The 27,494-nt window shown below is 43.2% G+C and overlaps 2 protein-coding genes across 3 annotated transcripts; both read right to left on the bottom strand.

The window, feature by feature from the left end:
• Positions 1-308: 308 nt before the first annotated feature.
• On the bottom strand, positions 309-19,543 carry PHF6 (PHD finger protein 6). 2 transcript variants are annotated; one of them, XM_081896742.1, is made up of 11 exons: positions 19,368-19,543; positions 10,998-11,171; positions 10,501-10,602; positions 9,133-9,266; positions 8,902-8,945; positions 6,996-7,156; positions 6,715-6,858; positions 6,109-6,213; positions 5,516-5,649; positions 2,407-2,533; positions 309-2,083 (listed from the first exon to the last, which is right to left on the bottom strand). In XM_081896742.1, exons 2-10 carry the CDS (start codon positions 11,133-11,135, stop codon positions 2,407-2,409), a joined length of 1,089 nt encoding a protein of 362 aa, XP_081752868.1. In that variant the 5' UTR covers positions 11,136-11,171; positions 19,368-19,543; the 3' UTR covers positions 309-2,083. The 2 variants fall into 2 exon arrangements, with proteins under 2 accessions (XP_081752868.1, XP_081752869.1); XM_081896743.1 differs by lacking the exon at positions 19,368-19,543 and adding an exon at positions 18,901-18,954.
• Positions 19,544-23,439: 3,896 nt separating this feature from the next.
• Positions 23,440-25,994, bottom strand: CCDC160 (coiled-coil domain containing 160). Its single transcript, XM_081897006.1, is given in 3 exon segments — positions 23,440-24,369; positions 24,372-24,455; positions 25,701-25,994. Coding segments are annotated over 2 exon segments (978 nt in total). The 5' UTR covers positions 24,442-24,455; positions 25,701-25,994; the 3' UTR covers positions 23,440-23,461.
• Positions 25,995-27,494: the final 1,500 nt, after the last annotated feature.

The following is a 27,494-nucleotide window of genomic DNA, read 5'->3' as shown; positions in this document are numbered from 1 at the left end:
TTGGAGATTGACAGCACCATGTGTTTTTCTTTGTCTCCCATCCAAGTACTAACCAGGCCCGACCCTGCTTAACTTCCAAGATCAGATGGGATTGGGTGCTTTCAGAGTGGTGTGGCTGCAGGCTTTTTAAAAGAATTGTTTGGAATTTTGCTGGCATTTTTCATGTCCATTCTGAATGCATCACGACTCACACTAGATTTTGAAACTGCTTCCCAAAAGAAGTAAAATAACCCTAACACTGGTCTAATATAATAAATTATGAGTGTATTTAGAAACGATTACAGGAATAAACAAACACACATAACTCATGCTTTTGAAAGAGTGCAGAGCCTGGCGGAAATCTATTTCAGTACAAGTTGCGCCTTTAATCTTAAATGTTACAATACAAAAAATAATAATAATAAAAATTGGTCAATGGCATAAGAGCAGTTAACTTTTATACACAACTTTTCTACGAAAACTGCATTCCTCCAGGAAGTTTTCAAATGCAACTGGATTGAATTTCAATTTGAGGGAGTATTTGTTCTTATACACAATAGTTAAGTCCCTCAACACATCAATTAAATGCATTTAAAAAAACAATAAAGAATCAAAAACAAAATGAAACTCAAAAAGGCTTCAGAAACGGAAGTCAGAAACATAAATCATATTCATGGAGTGCTTTTTGCCACATCCACGGCTAGTGAACCTTTCTGGTTTTCTGACCAATGGTCAGTATATTTCCTTTTGCAGTTTTGCCTTGAATTCAAAAGAGATAACAACATTTAGAGTGAACTTGCTAGCTTGCAAACAAGTATATATATATATTTTTTGGTTGTGTTGAAAACAATAGGCTTTACTAGGACAACAGAAGAAATGAATAGAAATACCAAGATTCAATGACATCATAACTGGGATGTTAAGACTTGGCATAAATTAGGCTCCAGCAGAGCATTTGGAAGATTTTAACAGCATTTAACTTGCTGATATGCCAGGAAGCCTTAATCAAATACTAGAACATTCTCATATAGCGGTCACAAGACTCAAAATAAATACTGACCTCTTTCTATATTAAAAAAAGAACACAAAAAAACCAAAACCCAGAATCTTATTCTGCATTCTTCTTACAGCATACGGGATCTGTACATATTTTATTTTTGGACAAAACATGATGTGTTCCACGCAGCACAGAGCAATTGAGGTATGATGTCCAATAAAGGTGGCTAAATTCCATAGTGAGAGTTAAGCAGGAACTCTTAAATCTAAGACAGGTTGAGTGTTCCCCCCACTCCTGCAGCCTCCAGAAGTGAAGACTTGGTTTTCAGTTGCCATTAGCCACGGGTAAAGCAGGGAGACTAGAAGAGGTCGTGAGTGGGTGGGAGCAGGGGGGAAAGAATGAACCACAGCCCTTTGGCATGAGTACTGAAGCTCACAGCTTATAGTCAACAGCAGCTTGAGTCATCTCCAGCAAGGAATGCTAGGCAGTAGAAACCATCTTAACAGGAATAAAGATCCAAATGGTTCAGCACATGCTCTTGGAGCTGCAGGATTCTTTTCTTTTTTTCCTATGCACTGTGTGCTTTTGCAAAAGAGAGGACAACAGTTTCCCTCCATGGTTCTTAAGTGAAGGTAAATGCAAAATGCACTTCTTTACAGTCTTCCTATGGCACAGTCATGTCCGCTTTGCACGTTAAACCTCCTGTCTTTCCCTTGCTGCACAAAATCATTGAACCTAACATATTCCGCATCTTGGAAGATTCATTTAGTCCAGAAACCATGCTTCCTATTTCAATGTTTGCTGTTGTTTTGACACTGTACACATTTACATCTCATTTGTATAGTGTTTCAGGGTAGGTGTGTTGTTCTCTCCAAACACTGCAGACTAACTAGCTACATAATATTGACATGCCGCTCATCGAAGGCTCACACGAGAACACTTCTGGCAGCTCAATGACATTTCTAACAGTCAGACAGTAAAAAAAGAAAGAAAAAAGGGGGGTCCCAACCCCTTTCAGGCTTTATAAAGCCTTTTTTAAAAAACAAAACAAAACAAAAACAAAAATTAGTAATCATGGATGTCTTATTCATTCCGTTTAACTTGAACCTGTTTAAAAGATGACAGGGAGGGAGAGAGCAGATTTTAAAATAGTACAGAATAAATCAAGAGAGAAAAGCAGGTTACTTAACTGAACATGACAGCTACGTTTACTGGCAGAAAGGCAGAGTTTTTCGTAAAGTTAGCTAAGGTTGAGAAATATCCCTGGATTCTTTTGCAACAGGGATTTTTTAAAAGTAAAAGGATTTTTTTTTAAAGTAACAAAAACTAACCTAATCATTGGCAATTGCTCAACTTAAAATATACCACAAATAACTACACTATTTTAACTGTGGCACCCCTGGAGGGCTGGCAGGTGAGAACTTCCATACCTAGTTTCCATTGAGCTGCTGCGAAACTCCACTATGGTCAGCTATTGACCTCTCGCGGCTTTTACTCTCTCGCTCTTCGTCCTCTTCATCTCGCTCATCGTTTCCACTGTGGTTTTTACAGTAAAGCCTAAGAAGACAATACAAAGTAGGGGCGGGGGGGGGGGGGAACAACCCATGTCACAGGGTGTTCATCTAGTCCAGTGCGTGCCATTGTGATTATGTTTACGTTTGCTTTTTAATGTATTTCACCAGTTGCGTTTTATGAGCTATTGTAAAACCAACCTGAAAATGTTTAATTTAAGACCAGGGATAGAAATGTTTTAAATAACCAAAATGAATGGGTAAATATTCTGGCCTTAGGGCAAGCCAAACAGATTTAGTGGTTCTAAATTTGAGATACGCAAGGTTATCGTGTCTCTCACTTGTGCATTGCTTCCTTGCTGTTGTCACCAACTATCTATAAATGGGGCTAAGGTTCCTCAATCACTGTAAAGCTAATGGGGGGGGGGAGAGTAGGATGGGACTGATCTCTGAAGGTATTAGTAGTGAGGCTGAATTTGACCAAAACCCTTTCTTTCCTTGCAGCAAAATATCTTCCACCAAACTACTGTCCAGAGAATAAAAAGACTTTGGAGTGTTTGACCAAATCTGTGCTAATCCAGTTCTTGCTGGTCCTTCATAGGTCTCTTATACATGCAGATAAGGTCACATGCAGATCCCACAATAATTCCTAACCCCTTCAGAGCAGCCAGGTTAATCTAAAAGCCTAATATGCAATTGTGAAATACAATGGACCATTGCCATTTATTTGGGTAGTTACATAAGGGAGTGTGGAAAGTATTCATCTCTGTTCAGTATTCAGTAGCATATAAGGGGTGAAATGGAGACAATAAATATCTAGCATCTATTTGGTATTCACACAAGTCCTACTCACAGTTAACCAACTGAAATTAATGTACATTAATATTTTAAATCTTTTTCCCCCTGAAAATTTTCCAGTGCCCTATGTCTACTGGAATCTCATTTAGCACTTACTTAGCACTGATTTAATCAACAAAACTAAAAGAAGTATAGCATTTATATTTTATATGCTATTTAAAATCTCTCAAGATTTTCCAGTAGCCAAAATATCTGTACTGGAATATTTGATTAGGGAGAAAAATAAGCACTGCTGAACTACACTAATAGCCCAATCCAAGCATGTCTATTCAGAAGTAAACGGCTCCTTTACTCAATGGGACTTATTTTTCATCAAATGTGTACAGAAACAACCTAATGAATCTTACTTCTAATTAGATACAAAAATGATCACTCTGCGTTATACTCAATCCAATTCAAAGCTTATTTATAAAACACATTTTACTGAAACACTTGTAAATATTATAAGCCATGTCAACTCAGGCATGTGTCAGTTTATGTGGCTTAAATTAAAGAGCTGGGGGGGGGGGGCAGAATGAAGGCACCGGAAACCATTAGAGTACTAATTCTAACATGGCACAAAGCCCTAAGTGCGCGCGCACACACACACACACACACACACACACACACACACACATATATTTATCACAGCCACCTGAATAAAGTTCACTACAATTCTCAAGCTGTCCATGTACAGATATATTTATTTACATACATAATGTATACCCCCAATGAATACTTCAGTACATATTCTTGTTCCCAGCATGGCTAACAATAGCAATAAGCATACAACTAAAAATCTATTAAGTTATTAATTAATTTTATATTGGGAATATGTTTTTTCCAAGTCCCAACAAAAAATACATAGCAGCTGAAAGCTTTGTGGGAGCTTTTCTGCTTCACACCACTGCTTGTTAAGATGCTGTTTTTGGGTGTGAAAAGCACTTGTTGAACTCAATCAATTGGCCATGGCTTTCCTTCCAGGTTCCTAATACTGCAAATTCTTTAGGAGGAACTAACTGAATCAGTTGGGCACAAAAAGCCAGAACTAAGTACCATTCTATCCTCCCTGCACTGCAAAGCAATCCAACAAGACTGTGCTCAAGACATCTGAAGGCACTTTCCAGGTAAATCAAGCTAAGACACTCAAAGAAGGAAAAACAAATAAGGCAACATGAAGCCAAACCACCAAATCTGAAGAGACAGAACTTGCACCCCACTGTTCAGGAAATGCCACTTGGGGTCAGACCTTTGGGGTCAGACACAATGGCAATAAGGCCATTAGGCAATTTGGGTGTGAACCTGGGGTGCTGGAGAGCAGTCATCCGTAAGAAGAACTGTCATAGGAAACTGCAGTTGGTGTTGAAACCACCTAGAAAGGGTCAGATGGCCTGAGCTCCCAGAGAGACAACACTGGGCTGGACAAACAGCCTGATGTGCTGTCATCTCACTTTGGCCATCACTTTCAGCAAATCCCTTCTCAGCTTCCACTTGCTATTTGCTTTGGGAGGGGCGTGCGCGAAGAAATAACTGCATAAGAACTATTCAGCTAATTATAAACAGGAGTGGCGAGCTTGTAGCCCTCCAGATGTAAGTAAACTCAATTCAGCCCAAGCCAGCGTGGCCAATAGATGATGAGAGTTGTAGTTCAGCTACAAGGAACACAGGTTCCCCATCCCAGGTACAGAAAACGCTATTAATACAGACCCACTAAATCAGAGGTTGGGAACCTGTGGCTCTCCAGATGTTGCTAGGCTACAACTCCCATCACCCCTGACCACTGGCCATGCTCAGCAGGGTTGATGGAAGTTAGAAGCCACCTACAACTGAGGACTGCAGACTCCCCACCCCTGCACTACATTTAGGAACACAAAGAACATGGTTGTAGAGCAACGTTTCAAAAGCATGCTTTTTAATACATTAAAACACACAAGTTTAACTTTGGCAGAATGCCTTCCTAATTTCAAAACAGAATGCTTACCGGAAACATTCTGTGTTAAGCATAGTGAAGAAGTCTACAGTCTTCAGTGGAACAAATTGAAATATACTGCCTCATGCGAGTTTCCTGTTGGCCAAAACATACATGCCTCTCTATTCACATCAGTTCAACTACATAGAAATGATAACCCCATGGCCAGCCTGCCCTATGCTCCAGTAAAGTGTGTGGCAAAGTAAAAGAGAATGCATTTACTTGTAAATTCCTCGTGACATGTTCTCAATGTATTTTGCTTTGTCTTGCACTCCACAGTGGTAATGGTAAGTCTTGATACAGGCCTTGATTTCGCATCCAATAGTTGCACCAGACTGACTACAAAGGGTGCATTTCTGTTACACAGAGACATTAGAGGGAGGAGACAGAGACACAGAGAGAGAGGGGGGGTAGGGGGGAGAGAGAGAGGTATTAATCTACATCTTCCTGCTTCACAATAAATTTCATATTCTTAAAGTTCTCATTTCTGGTAACATTTTTCAACAGCATGCAAGCAGTTTGCTCGGGAATTCATGTTATTAAAACTTTTAAAAGTAGATACAGCCGCTCAACATGCATTACTTTCTATCTGCAGTAGTGGCTAATGTGAGAGACCAGGGGAGACTTGGCTCCAAACCTCTGCTTTACTACAAAGCTTATTCTGTCACTTTGGGTCAGTCACTGTTCTCAAGTCTACAGTTGCTGTGAGAAGAAAGGGTGCAAGGAATCATGTCTGCAGCACTCAGCTCTTTGGAGAAGAGGCAGGGTAAAAGCAAGGTGGGTGGATAGGTCAGGCTCAGACAAGAAGGACATACCATTCTTTTCCCTCGTTTGATTTCTTGAAGTACAGTTTTAATATCAAAATCACCAAACTCTGCCCTTGAAGTTGTTGTCAATTGTACAGTGCCAGAAGAGAACAGCTAGGAAGAAAGGAGAGGCAAAATATTAGGAATGTGGGAAAACTTGGCTGTGTGGGACGTCAAAAAAGGACATGTGACAGGCAGATGGCGATGTGCTGAGGCTTTAAAAGGGGTATGGGCACATTCACTGAGGGCAAAAGAGATCAGTCAATGACTACTAAGTATGCTAGCTATATAGGTTCAGAGGCAGTACAAAGTGAGGGGATAAGTTTTGGCTTCAAGGCTTGTTTATAAAGGCATCTTGGAAACATCTGGCTGGTAACTATGGGAAAGAGGATGCTGGACTAGATGAACTTTTGGTTTAACCCAGAAGCACTTTTTATGTCATTAAACTAGGTGGCACCGTGAAGTGTGCAAGCCCTGGCTGGTAGATGGCTATATTTCAAATTAATGTGAAGCTCTGAGGAGGTGGACATCCAGCTTATGATACTATGTCATGGGAAAAGTTTCACTGAAAATGTTTGAACTCCCAGAGAATAAGGACAAAATGACTTTTCTCACCATGCACTTGTAATGTGCAGCTGCCTTTTTGGCATTGAATATATGAAGCTTCCCTCGAGCTTCATTTTCTTCTTCACCTGCATGACAGAATCCACATTTAGGTTTTGTATCACTGGGGCTGCTTCTGTGTGGCGATCTGTCTCTCTGGAAGAAAAAAACTTTTCTAAAATGTGCCAGAACAAGAAATATGGTTTCAACACAAGGCAACAAAGTAAGTTCATTATAAAAAAGAGACCTAGACTTCTTTGAGAGGTTTATAAACAAACATAGAATGCACTTACATAAGAACTGCTTTCTACATCATCTGTGCCATGTGAAGATGTGGATCGAGTATCTTCTGGCTGCCCTTTGAGACTCAATTTTCTGGGCCTTCCTTTGCGCCCCTTCTTTTTGGGAGGGGATGTTTCCAACTCATTTAGTTCATTTAAACCTTCTCCTAAATCTGAAGGAAGAAAACCCCCACACATAAAAAGGCTAGAATGGTTTTTCACAAGCTCCTGTAGGGTACCCACCCACCGGCACAAAAGATTGCCTGGGGAAGAAAGCAGGGCTTGCTTTGACATGGCAGCAGCAATTTATTGGGCTAAACCCAGGCTACTTTTTAATTATTTGAAAACCTGTGTTATAAGACCCCAATGTTCCCCACTGCCATAATCACAATAACCTGGGAAAGCAAGTTCCAAATAACTTATGTAAGCTCACTTCCAGTTATAGGAAGGGAGGAACTGATACGGCTAAAGTTCTCCCATGTTCACTTCTCCCATTACTTCTGAATATACATAACAGATTCCCAGAATAAGCAGCCAAAGAGCAAAAACAAGTATTTTCTTACAGTGTTCCTTGAATTAAACAGTGCAGTTATTAGAATGTCTACTCAAACCATTAGGGCTTGCTTATTCTGCTTGTTCAATGTACTGTACACTGAATAGGTTGTTGTTCTGTTCTTGCTAATAAGTCTTTTGAGACAAGAAAACATGCAGGCTCCCATTTCTCTAGAGGTCAAAGCACACTCTGCTCATGGAGTTTTGATTAAAAATGTGGACACTTTTTCAATGAGCCCAACTTCAGCCACACACCAATAGTGAGGGAACAACCAATAGTGAGGGAACACACCAAAGGCTGAGGGAACAGCCTTTTTGGTATTTTTGAGGGAAAAGTAATTCCACGTGTGCAGACAGGTTAGAATTCACAGTCGAATTTAGGCCAGATAATGGAACATGTTAGGTAAAGGTAAAGGGACCCCTGACCATTAGGTCCAGTAGTGACCGACTCTGGGGTTGCGGCGCTCATCTCGCTTTATGGAGCATGTTATACACAGCCAATTCTTTTTTTTTTTTACAACATTAGTGTGCAAATTAATGCATTCAAATCAGAAACAAAGCTAGACACCACACCTGCAGATAAACTTTGAGGAACTCGTCTCTGTAGTGTTAGGATTTAGTTCAGAAAGAAAGCAACACATCATAAGGTTTATAAACTCTTGCAAATAGTGGTGAAAGTGTGAAGAGAACTTTTTCCTCCTACTCCCATAATACTAGACCATCACACAATGTGCTACTGGTTGCTAGAATAAGATGTGCTGATTGCTTAAATGGCATTAAAAGACAAATTCAGAGAGGATGATAGGCCCATGTGCAACCTCAGTTTTCAGAGGCAATGGTTTAGTGCAGAGCTTTCCAAACTTTTCATGTTGGTGACACATTTTTTGGACATGCATCATTTTGCGACACAGTAATTCAGTTTTGCTAGCAAACTGGAGGTTAATCTAACCCCTTTCTAGCCTAGTGAGAAGTGTGGGGAGCATTCATGCGACACACCCACACACTGTAACTGACACACTAGTGTGTCACGACACAGTTTGGAAAGCTCTGGTTTAGTGATCCGTGGACAAGCTTCCCATTCTCCTCCTTCTACCACTTCAGCAGAGATTAGTGTCACTTTAGAAGAATAGTGACTTGCCATGTCATAGGACCCAGGGATTCTGGCTCAAACCCTGATTAGCTGAGCTGGCTTTTGGCTTGTTTAAGGACTCTTCTTTGCTTATGCTTGTGTTCAAGGAAGGTTTACTCAAAGAGTAATTTATTTCTTATTAATATGCTTCTGCCCTCATCCTATTTTCTCTTGACTGGAAAGCGTGTACTTTTTGATGCGGAACTACTTAAAACAATGAGCTATGAATAATTTTACCTTCAGAGTTGTGTGGTGCTTTCTTGTGTTTTCGACATAATATCCTAAGGATAGAACATTGGAGAGAGCAAAGTCAGCCACAAAGGAAAAGCTTTTATATCTGCTTAGAACTATACCGTCACTAACAAGATTTCAAGGCACTTTGCACTGAAAGAAATCCACCTCAGAAAATCTCTGCTTAAGTACGAAAGCTGGTTCCTTTAATGGTGGAGAAATGCAAGTGGTCCTTACATGTAAATGCCTTGAGAAGGTTTCTCTCGGATCTGAGCTTTATCATGCAACGCACAATAGTAGTGATAAGTCTTGTGGCAGGTTTTTACATCACAACCAACAGTTGCTCCAGGACAGTGGCATAAGGAGCACATCTGAAAGCAGGAAAAAGACACACATTTGGAACCTTTTTTCTTACCAGCCAAGGCGATTAGAGCAGAACTGAGGGAAAGAAAGCTTATTGTACTGAATTGGTACTGCTATTTCTTTTGCATGATACTTTAGAATGTGAAAAGAAAGCTGCACCAAATTAAAGAGAGAGGAAATGTGTATTCAGTCCGAATAAACAGGGATTATACTGTACTTCAGTTTCCATGTTAAGTCTGTTACAGCAAAAAAACAAGTTAAAGGCACCTTAAAAAGCAACTAATTATGGTATAATAGCTTTTGAGCACTATGGTCCATGAAAGCTTATGCCATTGTTGGTCTAAGGTGCCATTAGACTCAGATATTCTACACTTATATATCACCTACTAACTCGGATAAGTAGCAAAGCTACACTTCTGAGTTACACTGTGTGAATCTGTCTGGCACACACATGATCTTCAGACACTCCACTGAAATCAAGAGGAAATGCAGAAGCCCCAAATACAACTAGCTTTGTATATTAGGCAAGAAGTGAAACAGTTGTATTTAAGTAGCTGCCAAATTAATCCATGATTTGCAACACAATCCAATCACTTTAGAAAACTTATCGGGGTACAAAACAACTTCTATTAAAATCTTTTCAAGATCAGATGTTTGGCAATGCAGACAATTCTGTTACTGAAAACAGCTACAAAACTACTGTTGAGCACAAAAGCAGCATAAGAGAGTGTGCCTATTGCCTCCTCCAAACACTGTTTTGTTGCAGTTCTGTTCTCCTATGGCAGCTTTCTACACAAATACATTACAGTGCAGTGGTATAGACACACACACACACACACAAAGGAGGGGGTTTCTTCAAAAACAGTGGCAATTCACTTTAAAGCTCCCTAGACCTTGCTGTGCCAGAAAATACATTCACAGGATGGAGCAGAAAGACCCAGGGGTGTTGCATCCCATTTTGCAACTGGAGATGAAATGGAAATGTGCTGCCCCCTTCCTGCTGCCCGCGTCATGTCTCTCTTACCTGCATTGCATGCTGGTGCAAAGCGCTGGCAGCGGTATCACCTTCCAGCAAAACCTTGTGAGATCTCACAATCTCTGGAAGAGTTCACAAGATTTCACTGACACCTTCCTGGAAACTGGCACTGCTGCTTCTCTGCTGGCAGTTTTATCAACTTACTGAACAAAATTTCATTTCGAGTTGAGCTTTTTCACTTTCAAGAGCTAGAAATGCCATCTTACCAGCTTGGTACCTCTTTTTATTTCCTTTTCAACGTCTTCAATGGAAAAGCCTCCAAGACTCTCATTATCAGAGTGTGAAGATACCAAAGCAGATGAAAAAAGCTAAAAAGAGACCAAAAGAGAGAACGAGCTAATTGTGACTTCAGAACTGATTAAATTAAAAACAATATCAGAACTTCTACATTAGAGAGAGGTTTCTTAACATGCAGTACTATAGGAAGTTATGAATATATAATGTTTTGTTCTAAAGCGTTTTAATGGGCAGTATGATCCTATGCATAAGCTTACTTGGACATCAGTCCTATGAATTCAACAATGTTGACGCCTGCCGGGGGGGGGGGATCACACTAAAAATAACAATGAGAGGCAATTGAGGGGAGAATTATCAGGGTGGAGGAAGCCTCAAGTACCCCCTTCCACCTGTCAAACTCCTCTTAGCCCACAGCAGCAGTGTTCTGCCCTAAGAGCAGCTTCCAGCAGTGTTTGGGAGCACTTACCATACACTTATGATGTGCTGCCACCTTCTGGTTTTCAGAAAGCAGTAGCTGCCCACATTCGTTATCTTTGTTGGATCTGCAGAAGCCGCACTTGCGCTGCCTGCCGGGTCCCTTTTTCTGTCCAGCTGCTGCCGACATGATTCTTACAGCAGTTCGAAGAATGCTACTTCAAGCCTTGCCAATGCAACACAGAACAACAAAAAAGAGGGTACAAACAATCATGTTAGCCACTCTCTAGTTCACCAGCTATTTAGCATTCCTTATCAAAAGCATCTTCAAGATTTAAAATGCCTGGTGGTGGACCATGGTGCTTCCAAGTAAATCTGCATGTTGCCAAAGCAGCCCTTCTGCAAGGAATGAAAACTGACAAAAATCCCAACAGGAAGAGTGCCCAAATAAAGAAAGTTGAAAAAAGACAAAGAGCATTTGAGAAGAATGGATATCATACCATCTTGAACTTAGATTGCTATAAATCAGTCTTGAGCCCCACCCTGCTTTTGCTATTGATTTATTTTAAGCTGCCCTAGGAAAGTCAACTGTATTTTAATACAAATTTTTAGAAAATATTGTAATAGAAAGCACTCAACACTGCACTCATTTGCAGGCTCAGCTTGTAAATAACAGAGGATCAAAATGTATCTTGTGGCAAACTGCTGATGAATGATTTAATTTGCTCATCCATGGGGTATGCACATTACAGAAAGCATCAACATCTGAGCTTGTCAGGTAGAAATGTTCATCCAATTAGTTAAAATGTGGCTATCTGGTACCAACCAGATTTCCCAATCATTCTAAAATAAGAATATTAGAAGCCTCCAAGTGCCATTGCCTCATTGAGTCACACATGCAGCTACAAACTCATAAGCTTGTGCAGTATGATACAGACCAGCACTATGGCATGGATAGCTTTCTCATGTATGTGCAAAGAGCTACAGGAGTTTTGGCCAGAAGACTGAATGAACCACACAAACACTAACAGCACAGCGCTATGCCACTGGGCAGGTAACACTCTGGTCTTCAGAAGCTGTGCATGTGGTTCTGGTCTTGACAGCACACTTGTAATCATGTGAAGAACATAGAATGTCAACCATTCTTTGCAGCAACATCCAGAAGCTGTATGTGCACATGCATGTGTGTGAGCGCGCACACACGCTTTATTCCCCCCACCAAATAAAGTAACTTCTTTGTTGCATCATACCAAGAGCCTACCTCATCCAACATCCTGCTTCTCACAATGGCTGGGCAGATCATTCCAGGAACCCTACAGCTGGGGCTTGAAGCCAACTGCCCTCTCATTGTTGCTCCCCTGCAATAAGGTCCAGTGGCATCCTGCATATGGACATGGGCAGTCCTTGTAGCCACCAGGGCTAATAAGCCTTTGACACAATGCTCCATTATTTTGTCTAACCCTGTTTTAAGGCCATCAACACCACAGCTTGTGGCAGCTTGTGCAATGTATTGCTCTGCTTTCCTTTGGACCACATCAGTGAGGCCGGTGTGTGTGTGTGTCTTGTCGCCTGGGCGGCCCAGGATCTCCATGTCCACTGTCCAGGTTTGTGCCTGGGAAGGTCACTTCAGTGCTACTAACATAGCAGATTGACTTCACTCCTGGAGGCACACTTTATTGTCTCTTGAGACAGATGCTAAGAACTGGTGCTTCTTTGTCTAGCCTGAATCAATTTCTTTTGATGCTCCAGTCTAGTATTATGTATTATGATGCTCCAGTCTACTATTATTAGTATTATTCTAGTATTATGACAGGTGCAGATAACAACGACAACCACCACTCACTTTCCCCACAGCATCATGGCCGGGTGCCCCCCCCCCAAAAAAATCTGGAAAGCATCAGATTTTGGAACCTTTCCTTTTACCAGAGTGGGTTTAGCTTCATAATGATTTTGGTTGCCTTTTCTCAGCTCTAATGTATCCTTTTTGAGATGGGATGACTTCAAACATATTACCACCACCATCTTCTTCAGTTATATCCCACTACTCCTCCAGGTGGTGTACACCAGTGGTTCCCAACTGGGGGTCCGTAACCCACCCAGGGGGTCCATAGCACCATTCACATAACAAAAACTACCATAGAGATATCAAAATTTTCAAAAGAAGGGTTTTTTCAAAAGCTTGGCTTTAGAAAAACGGGTCCACAATACTTAGCTAATTGGGAACCATTGGTGTACATGTTTCTCCACCTCTCTACATATCCACAAAATAACTGAACATTTTGGAGCTGGAAAAAGTATGTTAAATTTCTAGGGACTGATAACTAGTTTTGTGGCAAATGACTGAAGTGATTTTTTTTGCCAGCTCTGGCAAAACATGTCACCCTTACTACTTTTATTTCGTCACAATAAAGGTAAAGGTACCCCTGCCCGTACGGGCCAGTTGTGTCCGACTTTAGGGTTGTGCGCTCATCTCACTTAAGAGGCCAGGAGCCAGCGCTGTCCGAAGACACTTCCGGGTCACGTGGCTAGCGTGACGAAGCTGCTCTGGTGAGCCAGCACCAGCACAGCACACGGAAACGCCGTTTACCTTCCCGCTATAAAGCGGTACCTATTTATCTACTTGCACTTAAGGGTGCTTTCGAACTGCTAGGTGGGCAGGAGCTGGGACCGAGAGACGGGAGCTCACCCCACCGCGGGGATTCGAACTGCTGACCATACGATTGGCAAGTCCTAGGCACTGAGGTTTTACCCACAGCGCCACCTGCGTCCCTATTTCGTCACAATATATGTGGTCATTTGTTGACCCAGTAACGGGAGCTCAGCTCACTACCAAAAAAATAGGCTAACAGAAGAAGAAGAAAAAAATTTATTTATTGTTGAAGGGTTTATATTGGGCCTTTCAAAACATGCCCCCCAAGCTTACAATCAGTATCATATTTTAAAATGAATACTGAGTATTTTCACACTTCAGAAATGCAAGCACAGCAAAATGCAAGATGAGGCAAGAAATTTAATAAAATACTTCAGCTTCCAACATAACAATTTCTAAGGCATCTAATGAAACTAACAGAACTGTTGCTAAGTTTGTGCTTTTTACTTAAAATTTAGTTTGTTAGTGCCTTTAATCTTCAAAGTATCATAATTCTAACACCGTTTGACATTTATAAAAATCAGGCAAAACTTTCTAGAATGAGATGTTTGACTACCCTTGTTCAGAATGCAGTAAAATTTTCCATTCTTTTGAGATTTTTTAAAATGAAAACTTAAATATTAGTCTAAACCACTTTGAACCTTTGAGAACAATCCTTGTTGCACTCTAGTGTAATCAATAAATGCCTCAGTTATGCAGATAGACACAGATCCATTTCTGATTGGGTGGTGCCACCACGGCAGTAAACAGGCAGTGGCATGGAACCTGTGGTCCTCCAGACATCATTGGACTCATCATCATCATCATCATCATCATCATCCCTGGCTACTGACCATGCCAACTGGGGTTGCCAGAAATGGTCCAGCAACATCTGGAGGACCACAGGTTCCTCACTACTGGTTCATGCCCATCCCTCAGAGTGATCTCCTCAACCTTCCCTTGTATAAAAGCAACAATAGCAATGCACTCCTTCTGAAGAAAGTTTCAAATATCTGGAGGACACCAAGTTGGGGAAGGCTGCTGTATTCACTGGCCTTTGCAATATACTGTAGTTGCCTTACTTGTCCTCACAACACTGTCCTTGATTTATGGGGAGATGCTGGAGCTCAGTGGAAGTAGAGCATCAGCTTTAAATGCAAAAAAGGCCCCAGGTTCAATCTCCTGGCATATTCAAGTAGGACTAGGATATGTTGCTCTCTGAAGTCTTGGAGTGATGCTATGATCAGTGTACATAGTACTGAGCTAAACAGACCAGTGGTATGACATTGTATGAGGCGGTTTCCTATGTTTATGGCCTACAATGTTTTTCTCTTTAAAATCCAGTTTTAGTTCAAGCTTTCCTGCAATATAATCTGAAAAAACCACCAACTGAACAGGAACCACCAACTTTAAAAAGTCAATGCACCATAGAAACCTGAATATGCACACACATTCCTGAACTGGAAACTCTTCTGACAATTTCCCAGCTAATAACAGAAGTCACATGCCACTTTACACAGCATAAAAGTTTCTTCCAGAAACATCAACAGTAGCAACACAATGGTTCCAGACTAAAGATTGCCACTGCCTATAAATGCATTCCAAAGATACTTAATTTGCCAACCCAGAATCCCAACTTCTTACTTGCAAGAGTACTCAGGAATCAAGTTAAACATGTATGTTTACTGAATCAGGGCCTTAAGCATCACCAATATGTTCTAGTGGATTCTTTATGAAGGTTTGATAACTACCATGATGTATTTAGCAGAATAAAACTGGGGAGGGAACCCCACCTCCTTTCAAAACAATATTCAAGGCTTTATTTCTCCATAGCATGGCTTTATGGGTACAAACAAAGATAGAAATGTGACCATTTCCCCTATAAATGCCTATTGTGTCTTAAGCCCTTCTTGTGGCCCCACTGCACTTTTCTAAATGGCTCATTTCTAAGGCATGGGGGAAAAGGCTGGCTCAAAAAAAGCTTCAACCAGCAGGCTATTTATTAAGTACAGGAGGAAAAGCAGCAGTGATGTCACCTAAGCCATGGAAAGGAGGGAAATTCAAGAGCTGGTCTTCATGCTCCATTTAGCTGCTAGAGTCAAGTCCTAGCATGTCATTTCTCCAAGAGGGCAGGGCTTCAGAGGTCTCAAAACGGCCAAACATTTTAGTATGATTGGGTATACTTCACATTTACGTTATAACAAAAACATGCTTAGGATTTCCTGGGTTTGCAAGAGATCTTGCAACTGAGAAGTAATGCAGTAGCAACATACAAAGAGGAATGTAGGCAAATGATCAGGTGCTTTTGGACTGAAAAAAATTGCGGCACTAGCATTATTTCTGAAATTGATCACTGGAAATCTTTGTGCTTGGCTTTCAGAAATGTAAACAAAGTAATTATGGAACAAATGGCAAAATTCTTTTTGGGACTGCAAATTAATGCTCCAAGAATGTGTCTGAAAAGGGTTAGCATCCATGGTGCCAACTGTGAATACTATGGCATTCCCCTTTAAAGCCCTGTAACAAAATACTAGAAAATAGAGAAAAGAAGTGCTTAACTTGACCTGGATTCTGCTGTGTGTGTGTGTTTGTAGGAAAAGATTAATAGTCAGATTCAAAGCAGTAAATGGAAGTCACATTGATTTAGGCTTCCAGCCCTATGTAAAAATAGTAGACTTTAAAACTGTGTTGCCACTTAAAGATATTTGTGCAACAGACCCTAGTTTTGTTACAGTGCACTCAACAGGGAACTTTGGTCAATCCCAGCTAACATGTTCATCCTTTTGATAGACAAGCTGGCAGACACCCATTGCCCACTGGTATGCTTTTATATCTTCACAAGTATGTGCAGAATTTTTATTTGCACACCCAAAACAATTATATGCAATGGGTCTCAAACACTTGGGGTGTTTATTGGGTGAATCAGCAATGGGAGCCACAAATCAAAAGCCAGAGTGCTACAGATATCCAAAGAGGCAAATAAGCACCTGTGCCAGGCACACTCTGTGCCAGCTCTTCAACATATGTGCTTGTTCTCCATTGTCAGTCAGGCACAATTCAACCTTGAAGTCCCTAAATGGCGTTGGTACAATATATTTTAGGGAACTGCTACCTTCCATTATTTGTTTGCTAAATCCACTCAGCTAAGATCATCAGCTGAGCACAACATAGTACACCCTTGCAGTTTGAGTAGGGCATATTCTAATGGGATACTCACATTTTGACGGAACTTAAGACAGAATACAGTAGTACAAGCATTCTAACTGCTCTCACCAATACCTGTGTGCATATCAAACCAAGAAATTTCTCCCAGAGGTTTGGGGAGGTGGAGGCAGATGACAAAAGCTTGATTTTTTAAAGTTTTAGGAGATGGCCTGGGAACCAAACATCTCTCTATATAAAAAGCCCCTTTCAAGTTTTACACATTACGAGAATTTAATACAAGTGACAACTACTGTCAGTCCCATAAGGAATGAGCTTTAAGTTATTCAAGATGAAGCAAGACAATTACTCAAGACTCAGAATGTTCAGAGAATCGGTGACACTTGGTCAAAGCTCTCCAAAGGTGTTTGTCTTCTACCAAAGGCCAGTGAAACAAAACCCAAATGTGAAGAGGCTATAGAGAACATTAAGAAGTTTCATATTCATATCCATACATATTTTTCAAGATCTCAGGAAATGTACTTGTCTCTCCTCCTGACTGCTCTGCAAACACACCATAGCTACAGGAAAGTAATACTGAAATGAAAAGAGAAACAGGCAGGGTGATCAGAAAAATTCATTTCAACAGAACTCCCCTGGTCCACAACCAACATGGGACACTATGTGCCCAGATAGAAATGTTACTATAGCAACATCATCTCACCAAACTCCTTGCTGTACCTTTTTTTAACAGATAAATGCACTTCCAATAGACTATGCCTGAAACCAGGAGAGGATTTATTATTGAATTTGTACCCCAATCTTTAGTCAAAGAGCAGCTAACATACAACCAAAACAAGGCAGTCCATAGTACCAGGCTTGGAATCTTAAAAAACGTGATATACAAGGGAAGAAGGATGGGAAGGGAAGAGGAAAATAACAACTAAAACTCAGGCACCAGTTTCTAAACACTCATTCCTATAGTGGCTGGCTGGCAGAGGGCAATAGGATAACTTGTAATCGCAGGCATAGGAAAGCTGCCTTGTACAGTTAGATCCTTGATGCCTCTAGCAGCTCAGTGCTGTCTATAATGATTGGTAGCCATCCATCCAGTGCTGCAGACATGGAATGTTTCCCAATCATACCCAGAGTTGTTGGGACTTGAACCTAGAACTTTCTGTATACAAAGCAGAAGCTATACTGCAAAGCTGCAGCCCTTCCCAACCCTTCTACAGCAGAGACAGCAGGCACATTTTAAGAGCTGGAAGTCCCACATTCATCTCACCTCAGCCACAAACTCATTAGGGATGCAATCCTGAGTATCTACTAGAAAGTAAACTACACTGAACATCTCAGGACTTATTCCCAGGTAAACATACATGGGTGGGCAGCTTAAAGCAAACCACTGTGCCCTAACACTCAGATTTGCAACAAGGGGGAAGGAACTTAAGAGTAGCAGGGCAAGGACAACTGAACAACACACAAAACCCTGGGCATCTGAAAATGTGCTAGCTTAGTGCAGCTAACAATGAAGCTATTGTGAACATAAGAGCATGCTGAATCGTTGCAGCAGGCTGCATTAGATGACCCTCAGGAGTCCCCTTCAACTCTACAATTTGGTGATTCTATGAATCAGGTGAAAGGCTCATCTAGTCCAGCATCCTGTTCTCACAGCGGCCAACCAGATGCCTGTGGGAAACCTGTAAGCAGGATTCTAGCATAAAAGCGCTCTCCACCTCCTGTGGTTTCCATCTACAGTACTGGAATTCTGAAGCATTGCTGTATTACAAACACATGAACTCTTGTTTTTAAGATGACATTCCTATGAAGCCAGCAAGGCAATGCATGGTATCAAGGAATAAGTCTCACTGAATGCTATGGGTTTTCCTTCCAAGAACAGGTGTTTAACGCAACATCTCTACTAGTCAGATATTCTGCTTGTGCATGTGTATGTGTCGGTGGAATTCAGTACAGGTTTGCTTGGGTGCAAGCCCCAGAGACCTCAATGCAGTTTCCCTGTCAGTCAGTCCCATCCCCAAACCGCGAGTTTAGGCCTAGAGCGCCCAGGTGTAGACACGAAGACTTAGGACACGTGGGCCCACCTCCGCCCAGGTGGGACTTAGTAGCTGACTGACCTTGCACCGCTCCCCCGCCCCCCGCCCCGCAGCCCCTTCCCCTTACAGACCCATCTCTCAAGGCTCCTGCGAAGAGCGGGAGAGGAACCTTGTACTTGGCGGCGAGCCCCTGGAAGAGAAAAGTGCGCGGTCAACCTCAGCAAACGACCCAGCGAAGCAGCAGCGGCAGCAGCAGCAGCTGACCCGCAACTCGGCTGCAGGGCCCCCTGGAAAGGCCGGCGACGGGACGCAATGGCCATTGGGGCTGCGGGTGGGGGGGGAGGGAGGGAGGCAGAGCAGCCTCCCCTTTAGTTCCTGGGCAAGGAGAGAGGGAGGGAAAGGCAGCGCCCCCCCCTCGGGATGGCTGGACTAGATGACCCCTGGGCGACCCTCCCAGCCCGGCTCCTCTGAGGGCCGCCGGAGGGGCGAGGGCGGCAGGTCCCCCCGAGGGAAGCGGGTGTCCCGGCCCCCACCCCAGGGCAGCGAGGAGCGGTTCCCATGGCAACCCGGCCCTCCGGGAGGGGGGCGTGGGACTCACCCGGTCGGCTGGGCAGGAAGGAGCGCCTCTCGGCCGGGCGGGGCGCAGCTCCTCGCTCGGCGTCAACCGCCCTTTTCCTCCGGAGGCTCCGCAGCAGCAGCAGCAGCAGCAGGAGGAAAAAGACGCCGCCGCCGCCGCCGCCGCCGCCAAGCTTGACGCAAGCACGCACGAACGGCGCCTGACGCCCGCGAGACCGGCGTTTTATGCCACGCCCTCAGCCAAACCAAGCGGCTCGCCTGCCCTTTTGGCCGCCGCGGCGGCCGCTTACTGCGCATGCGCCCTGATTGGGGTGGTTTTTAAAAAACCCAACTAACATGGCGACTGCGAGGGGCTCGACTTTCCCTCACGCGCCTTTGGTGGCGGGATAGAAGGAGTAGTAGGGGTTAACCAGTCGCGCGTCTGCGCAGAAAAGGGAGCGGGAAGAGGCGGAGTGGCTAGCGCGCGCTTGTTTCCAATGGAGGAGTCCCGCGCATGCGCTGCTGCCGCCGCTGCAGGTTTTGTTTCGTTTGATTTTGTTAAAGAGGAGGCGGCGCGTCCGGCTGTTTGAAAGGGTTGAGCGGTTTTGAGCATGCGCCCCTCTCCCGATTATAAATGTATTTGTTTAATTCCACCCCGGACATTTAGTGGGAATAACGCAGCTGGACCCGTCAGCGCTTAGGGGCATGTGGGAGTGTTTTAAGCACTGGTTGCACGGAATGTGTTTGCGCACCCCCCCTCAGAAAAATACGCCAAGCCAAAGTTTTGTAAAAAAGAAAAGAAAAGCAAAATCTCACTCTCCAAGGGACAAAATAACCAGGACTGTGAACTATCGGATCATGGCCCCTGAAGGCGCGGGGGGGGAGGGGAGAAGTGTTACCTATCACCGGTCAGTGGGACAAAAAAGGAAGGCGACTCTCAGGCTTCTGGTGCATGTTCAGAGGAGAAACGGCATAGGAGAGGGGCCACCACTGAACAAGGCACCCCTTGCGCTCCCTGCCTCGTGGCTTTTTATGGTGGGCAGGCAGCGAGCAGAGCCGCTCCTGATGACCGCAGTGCGCAGGCGGGTCAATATCTTGGCAGACAACCCTGGACAGTTTAGGCTCTTACCTGCTAATGGCAAGGCCTTGAATTGGGGCCCAGTAGCTTACCAGCAAGCCAGAACAGCACCGGGCATGAACCCTCATTGGGCCACCTGCCGGGCTGCAGCATTCTGCACCAGCTTCTGGGCCATCTTCAACAGAAAACATATTGCAGCAGTCTATCCCAGAAGTTACCATGGGGTGCTGGGACTACAAAACAGCCATAGCTGGTGAATCAGCTGTAGCCAGGCAAAAGTGACCCTCGCATCAGAGGCTACAAAAGGTTGCAGTGATCGTTTGAAATTGAGGAGCTCCCCAAGCTATGCAGCTGCTCCTTCTGGGAGCATGCTGACCCACTAGCAAAACAGGTCACCTTCCCAATGCTTGGGCCCACGGACCACCATTCACCTCCAGTACCGTTCAGCTTCAAGTTTATCAGCTCAGCTGGCAGGTAAGAGTGCATAAGTTTGTATCCTGAAGCATTTATGGTTGTTTTGAACTATGTCATATAGCAGACCTGTGAAAATCAATAAACCATGCTCATTAGTTTAAATGGCTCTTCATTGCAAGGGAGAACACCCTAACAACATCCATGCCCCACTCCCTCATTTCTTTTCTCGTATTTCACCACAAACATCAGGAATATATATGTAGTTTTCTGGTAGTTTATGTAGTTTTAATGTAGTTTTATGTAGTTTTCAATTTCATTGTTCCGCAAAGGACAATGACAATAAAGATATTGTATCATATAAAAATATGTAAATTGCAAATTGGATACCATTTGCTTATATGTATCATCTTTAGTCCAAGTTAGAATTAATAACAATACACATTTGACCAAATACAGTAGTTTGGGAAGGTGTTTGTTCCTTTTTTGTGTTTTGTTGTTTTCTTTTGTTTTGATCTGTATCCAAGTCTTAACAGGAGAGCTGGAATATCCAGCACCCTCCAGAAGTCTTTCTATAAAGCAAGGACATCCTCACACCCTGCCCCGCAATTTCCCATTAGAACCAAGCTGACCACAGACAATGCAGCCAGCAAATTAAGCCTGTTTTCCCACTCCCTTGAAAACGATGAAGTTTCTGGGTGCTAAACAACAAGAAAAGACAAGAGAGGGTGAAAATATGCTATTGCAGGAGATAATAGTGGGTGAAGATTTGGATTAAAAGGTCTGGGTCACATTCCTCACTCGTGTATGAAACTTCCTCAGTGACTTGTGACAGTCACTCCTTTTCAGTGTTCCTTACAGGGCAGTTGGGAAGATAAATTGGGATAACCGAAGCTTGCCACCTTGAAATCTCTAGAGGAAGGGCAGCACACACAGGACATGATAATGCATTGTCTTAGCTGCTCCCTGGGACAGAAAACAGATCAGATGGATTCCTGCTCCACTGTTGTTGATTTATCATCACGGTTTATCATTACTGCTGCTAGTGCAAATGTTCCCTAAGCCTACTTTGCATATATCTGAGCTATAAGTGAATTGTCACAGACAACTGCACACTTTGCCTTTGGTTGCTATGTCATCCCACTATTTACTGGTATCTGACTCTCCAAGGGTCGTTGGACTCCAGCTCCCATCAGTCCCAGCCAACTTGGCCCCAGTAATCAAGGATGATGGGAGTTGCAGTCCAGCAACAATTACAGACCCACAATTCCCGCATCCAAGGGTAACACTCCATGTAGATGATGAAGTCTACAAAAGATTTTGCCATAATAAACCTGCTCACTGGAATTAGTTGTACAGGATTCAGTTATTTTACCTACCACTTCTGGCTGATAAGTTCTGTGTAAGTCTAAAACCTGCATATCCACAGGCTCTCATTTCATTTGTCTGCACCAGAGGCTAAAAGCACATTATGAAAACCAAAAACAGCTGGGCAAGGACTGCCCCCTACTGGGTAAGGATTAAAATTGCATGTGCTGCTGCCAAACACACTCCAGCAACACACCCTAAAAACTGCAAAAAGAAAAAAGATTGGCCTGAAATAAGGTTACAGAAATAATGGTGGCCTGCTTTATTATCATTTAAGTAAAGGTACCCCTGACCATTAGGTCCAGTCGTAAACGACTCTAGTAAAGCGACATCGCTCATCTCGCTTTACTGGCCGAGGGAGCCGGCGTTCAGCTTCCAGGTCATGTGGCCAGCATGACTAAGCTGCTACTGGCGAAGCAGAACAGTGCACGGAAACGCCGCTTACCTTCCCGCCGGAGCGGTACCTATTTATCTACTTGCACTTTGGCATGCTTTCGAACTGCTAGGTGGGCAGGAGCTGGGACCAAGCAACGGGAGCTCATCCCATTGCAGGGATTCGTACCACCGACTTTATGATCGGCAAGTCCTAGGCTCTGTGGTTTAGACCACAGCACCACCCGCGTCCCTTATTATCACTTAGCAGCTGTTTAATCTGGGGCAATTTCTCCACTACCGCGACTTTAATTTACAGGCAAATTCCAGCATGTTACAATCAAGTTTATCCATCCTTTTGTCAATTCACACAATAATAGACAATGAGAGATATAAAATGGTGCATTTGAACTCAGTATCTCAGACATGATTCCCTCAATAAGAATGAGGGTTCATTGGCAAAGTTGTTCTCTTGTTGAAAATCATAGCCTAGTATTGCAAACAGGGGCGACGTAACAGAGGTCTGTGCCTCTCAAGATGGAATCAAACCAGAATCTCCCCCAAACCAAAACTCTACTAAATGAAAGATACACTATTTTATCATCACAGATGACTGCCTTTTAAAAAAAATTCCCCAGGCTAGAGGAAAAGAGGAGAGACTGTCCATGGCATTAAACCTGGGATTTGCAAGCAGTTTGCATAGTGGCTAAGAGTGTTGGACTAGGACTGGGGAGACCCAAATGGAAACCTCTGCTCAGCCAGGAAGCTCACTGGGTGACCTTGGGTCAGCCATGCTCTCTCAGCCTGAACTACCTAACAGGGTTGTTATGAGGATAAAAGGGAGAAATGGGGAGAACTCAGGGGAGAAAAGGTGGAGCATAATAGATTAGTTAACTAAAATAAATCTTTTAATATGGATTTGCATTAAATAAAACAAATTGAAGTAAATCATGTGATGGCTGGCCTGAAAAGTGTATTTTCAGCATCTCTAGATCTTTAGCACTCTTTGTATTCAAGGCTTTCTCTGCATCCAGCTCTCCTTTAGCATCCTCCAGCTCTTTTTGTATTTTTCTCATTTCCATATCATGACAGAGCTTCATGTTTTCTGTGAGTAACTTGTTTTGAAAATCTTGCTGCTCTCTGAATTCCTTTAACTCTTCTTGTAAATCCTTCTTCTGCAACTTTAAATGTGTGACTTCTCCTCTTGTTTGTTTCAGTTCCTCCTTTAAACTTCTGGTGCTGTCTGATTTCTCAAGTAGGCCTTGTTGAAACACTTCAATCTTGGAATCTCTTTCGAACCTTTGCCTTTGAATTTGCTCCAGCCAGACAGTTTTACACCAAGCTTCTGTTCTGTAGTCGCTCAGTTCTTGCGTCGCTTGTTCAGATTCTGCCACTAATGTTTTGTATTTGGCTTTAAGTTCCACCAGCTCCGCCTTGAGAAGGGACACCTGAAGCTTTAAAGAGATATTTTCCAAGTGTTCCTTGCACACCTCTTGTCTTAAAACTGCCAGTTCCTTTGTATTCCAGGTACAATGACCTCTTGTTTCAGCTATCCTTTCTCCTGATTCAACATCTAAATTAGCAGATCCCCTGCGGGTGGAATCCCCATCTTTAAACTCCTTTGAATTTTCTCTCTTTCTTCCCCATAAGTTCAACTCCTGCTCCCTCACAAGGAGTTTGGAGGGAGATCCTTTCCTTTGGAACTGTTGATCCTCATGAAAACTGGCCTTAGCTGTTTTGTTGTAGATTTGCTCAGTCCTTCTTGCCCTCCCCAAAGCAAACTTTTCACAAATCAGAGGTTCTGGCTGATGGGACCATTGAAGAAATCTTCCTTGCTGAAATGAGGAGGAAACAGCCTCTCCAGCCAAAGTTGGTTTGAGCTCTCCATCGCAAAGGCTGCCTCTGCACGGAATAAAATAGAAAAGCAATAAAATTAAATCAGTAACTGATTGGAGGCTTTGGGGTCAATTAATTCTTTAAAAAATATGTTTTGCATGGTGTAGTGAGTGGAATACTAAACTAGGTGGTCTGGAGAAAATGGTTATAAATGCCCACACAGCTTTCAACATTCCCCAGTACCAACCAACTTGGTCCTTCTCATTGGCAGGCAAGGCCTTGGGCTAAGCCACCCCAGAGTCATGTTTTGGTCCACCATGTCAGTTCAAAATGACACCTGGTATCTAGGCAAAGAGCACCAGCCCCCACCCCAGGAACCCTTATGCTATGTTCGGCAGTGATATCTCCAGTGGCAGCTGCACCTGTGTCGAAACAATGGGCACCGTCACATTTCGGTCTGGCATAATCTATATGACACCCAGCACCCTATCATCTCCCCCACCTTAGGAACTCTCGTGCTGAGTTTGGCAACAATATCTCGAGAGGCAGCCAAATCCATAGAGAACAGACGGACTGACAAATGGACAGACAAAGAGACAAAATTTATAGTAGAAGTCAGTGAGAGCAAATGGCAGTGTATTCAGAGTTTTACCACAATGCTGCCAGTAGTCCAGCCTGACTTACAGAAATAATCATATTCCATTCCTGATCCTCTTTTGATCACTGGCTTCCCAACTGGGCAGAGATGGCTTATGTATGCAAGACGAGAACTCCATGTATGCAAGACGAGAACTCCAATAACTCCTCCTCTACACCCCCCCCCCCGTGCTCCCCTCGTTCTTCACTCTGGAATGGAAAGAGTTGTAGATTAAGCCACTTTGCCATTTACTCACAAAATTGTCTGCTTAGCTGTGCTTTTCCTATTATTAAGGAGCTCAAAATTTGAACTTTAGATGTTGTGGGAAGCCAGGAATATTTCAGTTGCATTTTCCAGGGAGCCTTGGTCTAAGGAACAACTTTATTTATTTCTAGCAGTAAATGTATCTGGAAGGGGCTGGGGGGGGCGGGAAGCAATTTGAATTAATATGATGCCTTGAGTCATATAGTATGGGATGCCTATAGGTTATGATTTTCAAGCACCACCTGGCTTGCCAGATTCAAGAGGTTAAAATGCAGGACATCCGTGTGTGTGTGTGTGTGTGTGTGTGTGTGTGTGTGTGTTGTGCATGAATTCCAGCTTCAGAAGAGGAGGTTTCCCAGGACTAACTATTCCCTTGTTCTGTTGGTTAGGGGAGAGCAAGAAGTTCTCACCAGGTCCTTTAACTGAAAATCCGTATGCAATAGTTTCTCTTCTCTTTCTCTGTGTATCTGTCAATTCTTCACCTTGTGAGTTTTGTGAATCTTCCTAGTGACACAGACTGATTCTTCAGTGGCTAAATTTAAACTTTTGTTTTATTTCCTTGTTGTTCCTATTTTCTGCTAAAGACCTCTAAAAATTTATGTGTAAAGTATTTTCTGTGGCTCCCCTCCCCCTCTTCTAAGCCACAAGATAAAACAAAGGCAGAAAAATTAAGGCAGCTCCTTCTCTTCCTTCCTCTTTGTTCCTAGAAGAATTTTGACAGTTGCACATTCAACAGGTGGAGCTTTTTCTAGCACTGGAGAGCAACTTTTGAAGGTGTGTCTTTTAAAGGCACAAAAGTCCTGCCTGAAAAACAACATGGCAGGCCCTGCAAAAAAAAACCTTTTAGAAGAACCCTTGGCATGGGGCCACCAATACCCTGCTCCAATCCAGCCACCCTTATTTTCTTTAGCTGCTGCCACCACGGCAGTGGCAGAAACCCCACTTAACTGCCCTCATCTCCAGGCCCCTAGTGCTTGGAGAGTATGTTCCAGATAGATACATTAGGTTCAACCTAGAGACAGGGCATGAGGAGTTGGACCTGAGCCTTCCCTGTCCTTTCTTGGTAATCCTTATCAGCCTGTCTCTGTGTGTCTCTGGGTCGTGGGTGTCTGAGTGTATGTACCGGATATGGGCCTGGCCTAGATCAACAAAATGGCTTCCTTGCTTAACATTTTAACTCTCAAAATGGCTTCACTGAGCACGTTGCCACAATAATACAGTGGTACCTTGGGTTAAGAACTTAATTCGTTCCAGAGGTCCGTTCTTAACCTGAAACGGTTCTTAACCTGAGGCATGCGTTTGGTAATGGGGCCTCCTGCTGCTGCTGCACTGCTGGCACACGATTTCTGTTCTTACCCTGGGGCAAAGTTCTTAACCTGGAACAACCACTTCCTGGTTAGCGGAGTTTATAATGTGATAGGAATTTTATGGTCTTAGATATATGGCAACGTTCATAACCACACGTACATAGATCAGCACAGGAAAGCCAACCTGGAACCATTTTGATTCCTAAACTGAGCAAATGTTTCTCTGCATGGTCAAAATGGAAAAAGCTTCCCCATTGTCTCTTCCTTCACAAATCCTGTCTTAATCTGTGTTTGAATAAGGGTGTGAGCCTTATCATTACAAGACTGCCCAGGCTCCCCAAGAAATCCAATCAAGTAACCTGCCAGACAGGAAATAAAGCGACAGGAGATAAACTGTGACAAGAGAAAAACAACATTTAAATTTCTGTGATGTAGGTGGGATATATCTGAGGGGTGGTCTTAGGTTACACCCCTTCTGTGATGTATGCATAATGTTTCTGGGGGTGGTCTTGATCTACAGAATGGGAATTTCAAAAGTCTTTATAAACCCTTGCTCAGCATTGTTCTGGGTTCTCTTCTCCTGCGTGTGAGGGGAGCACCCTGTTGCAACAGATCAATAAAGATCAAGCTTACTAGCTGCTTTGCTTCTCAATATTCTCTGGTTGGCCTCTGTTATTTTCTCCTACCAATAGGGAACCTATGTAAGGACTCTATATGGGCTCTTGGATACCCCATAAGGGAAAAGGGCATATTTTTATTTACAACAGATGGCGACCACGCACGAAGGGACTTTTGGTTACCCGGATTCTGGAAGCAAGGAAGGACTGGTTATCCAGCGCGCACCAGGCAGTTTGCCAGGAGGAATAGCCAGTCTTCCATCGATCCCAGGGTCTGGAA

This window comes from Podarcis melisellensis (genome assembly GCF_964234715.1).
Source record: "Podarcis melisellensis genome assembly, chromosome: Z".
NCBI classification, from domain to species: domain Eukaryota; kingdom Metazoa; phylum Chordata; class Lepidosauria; order Squamata; family Lacertidae; genus Podarcis; species Podarcis melisellensis.
This window is presented reverse-complemented; position numbering and strand designations above follow the sequence as displayed.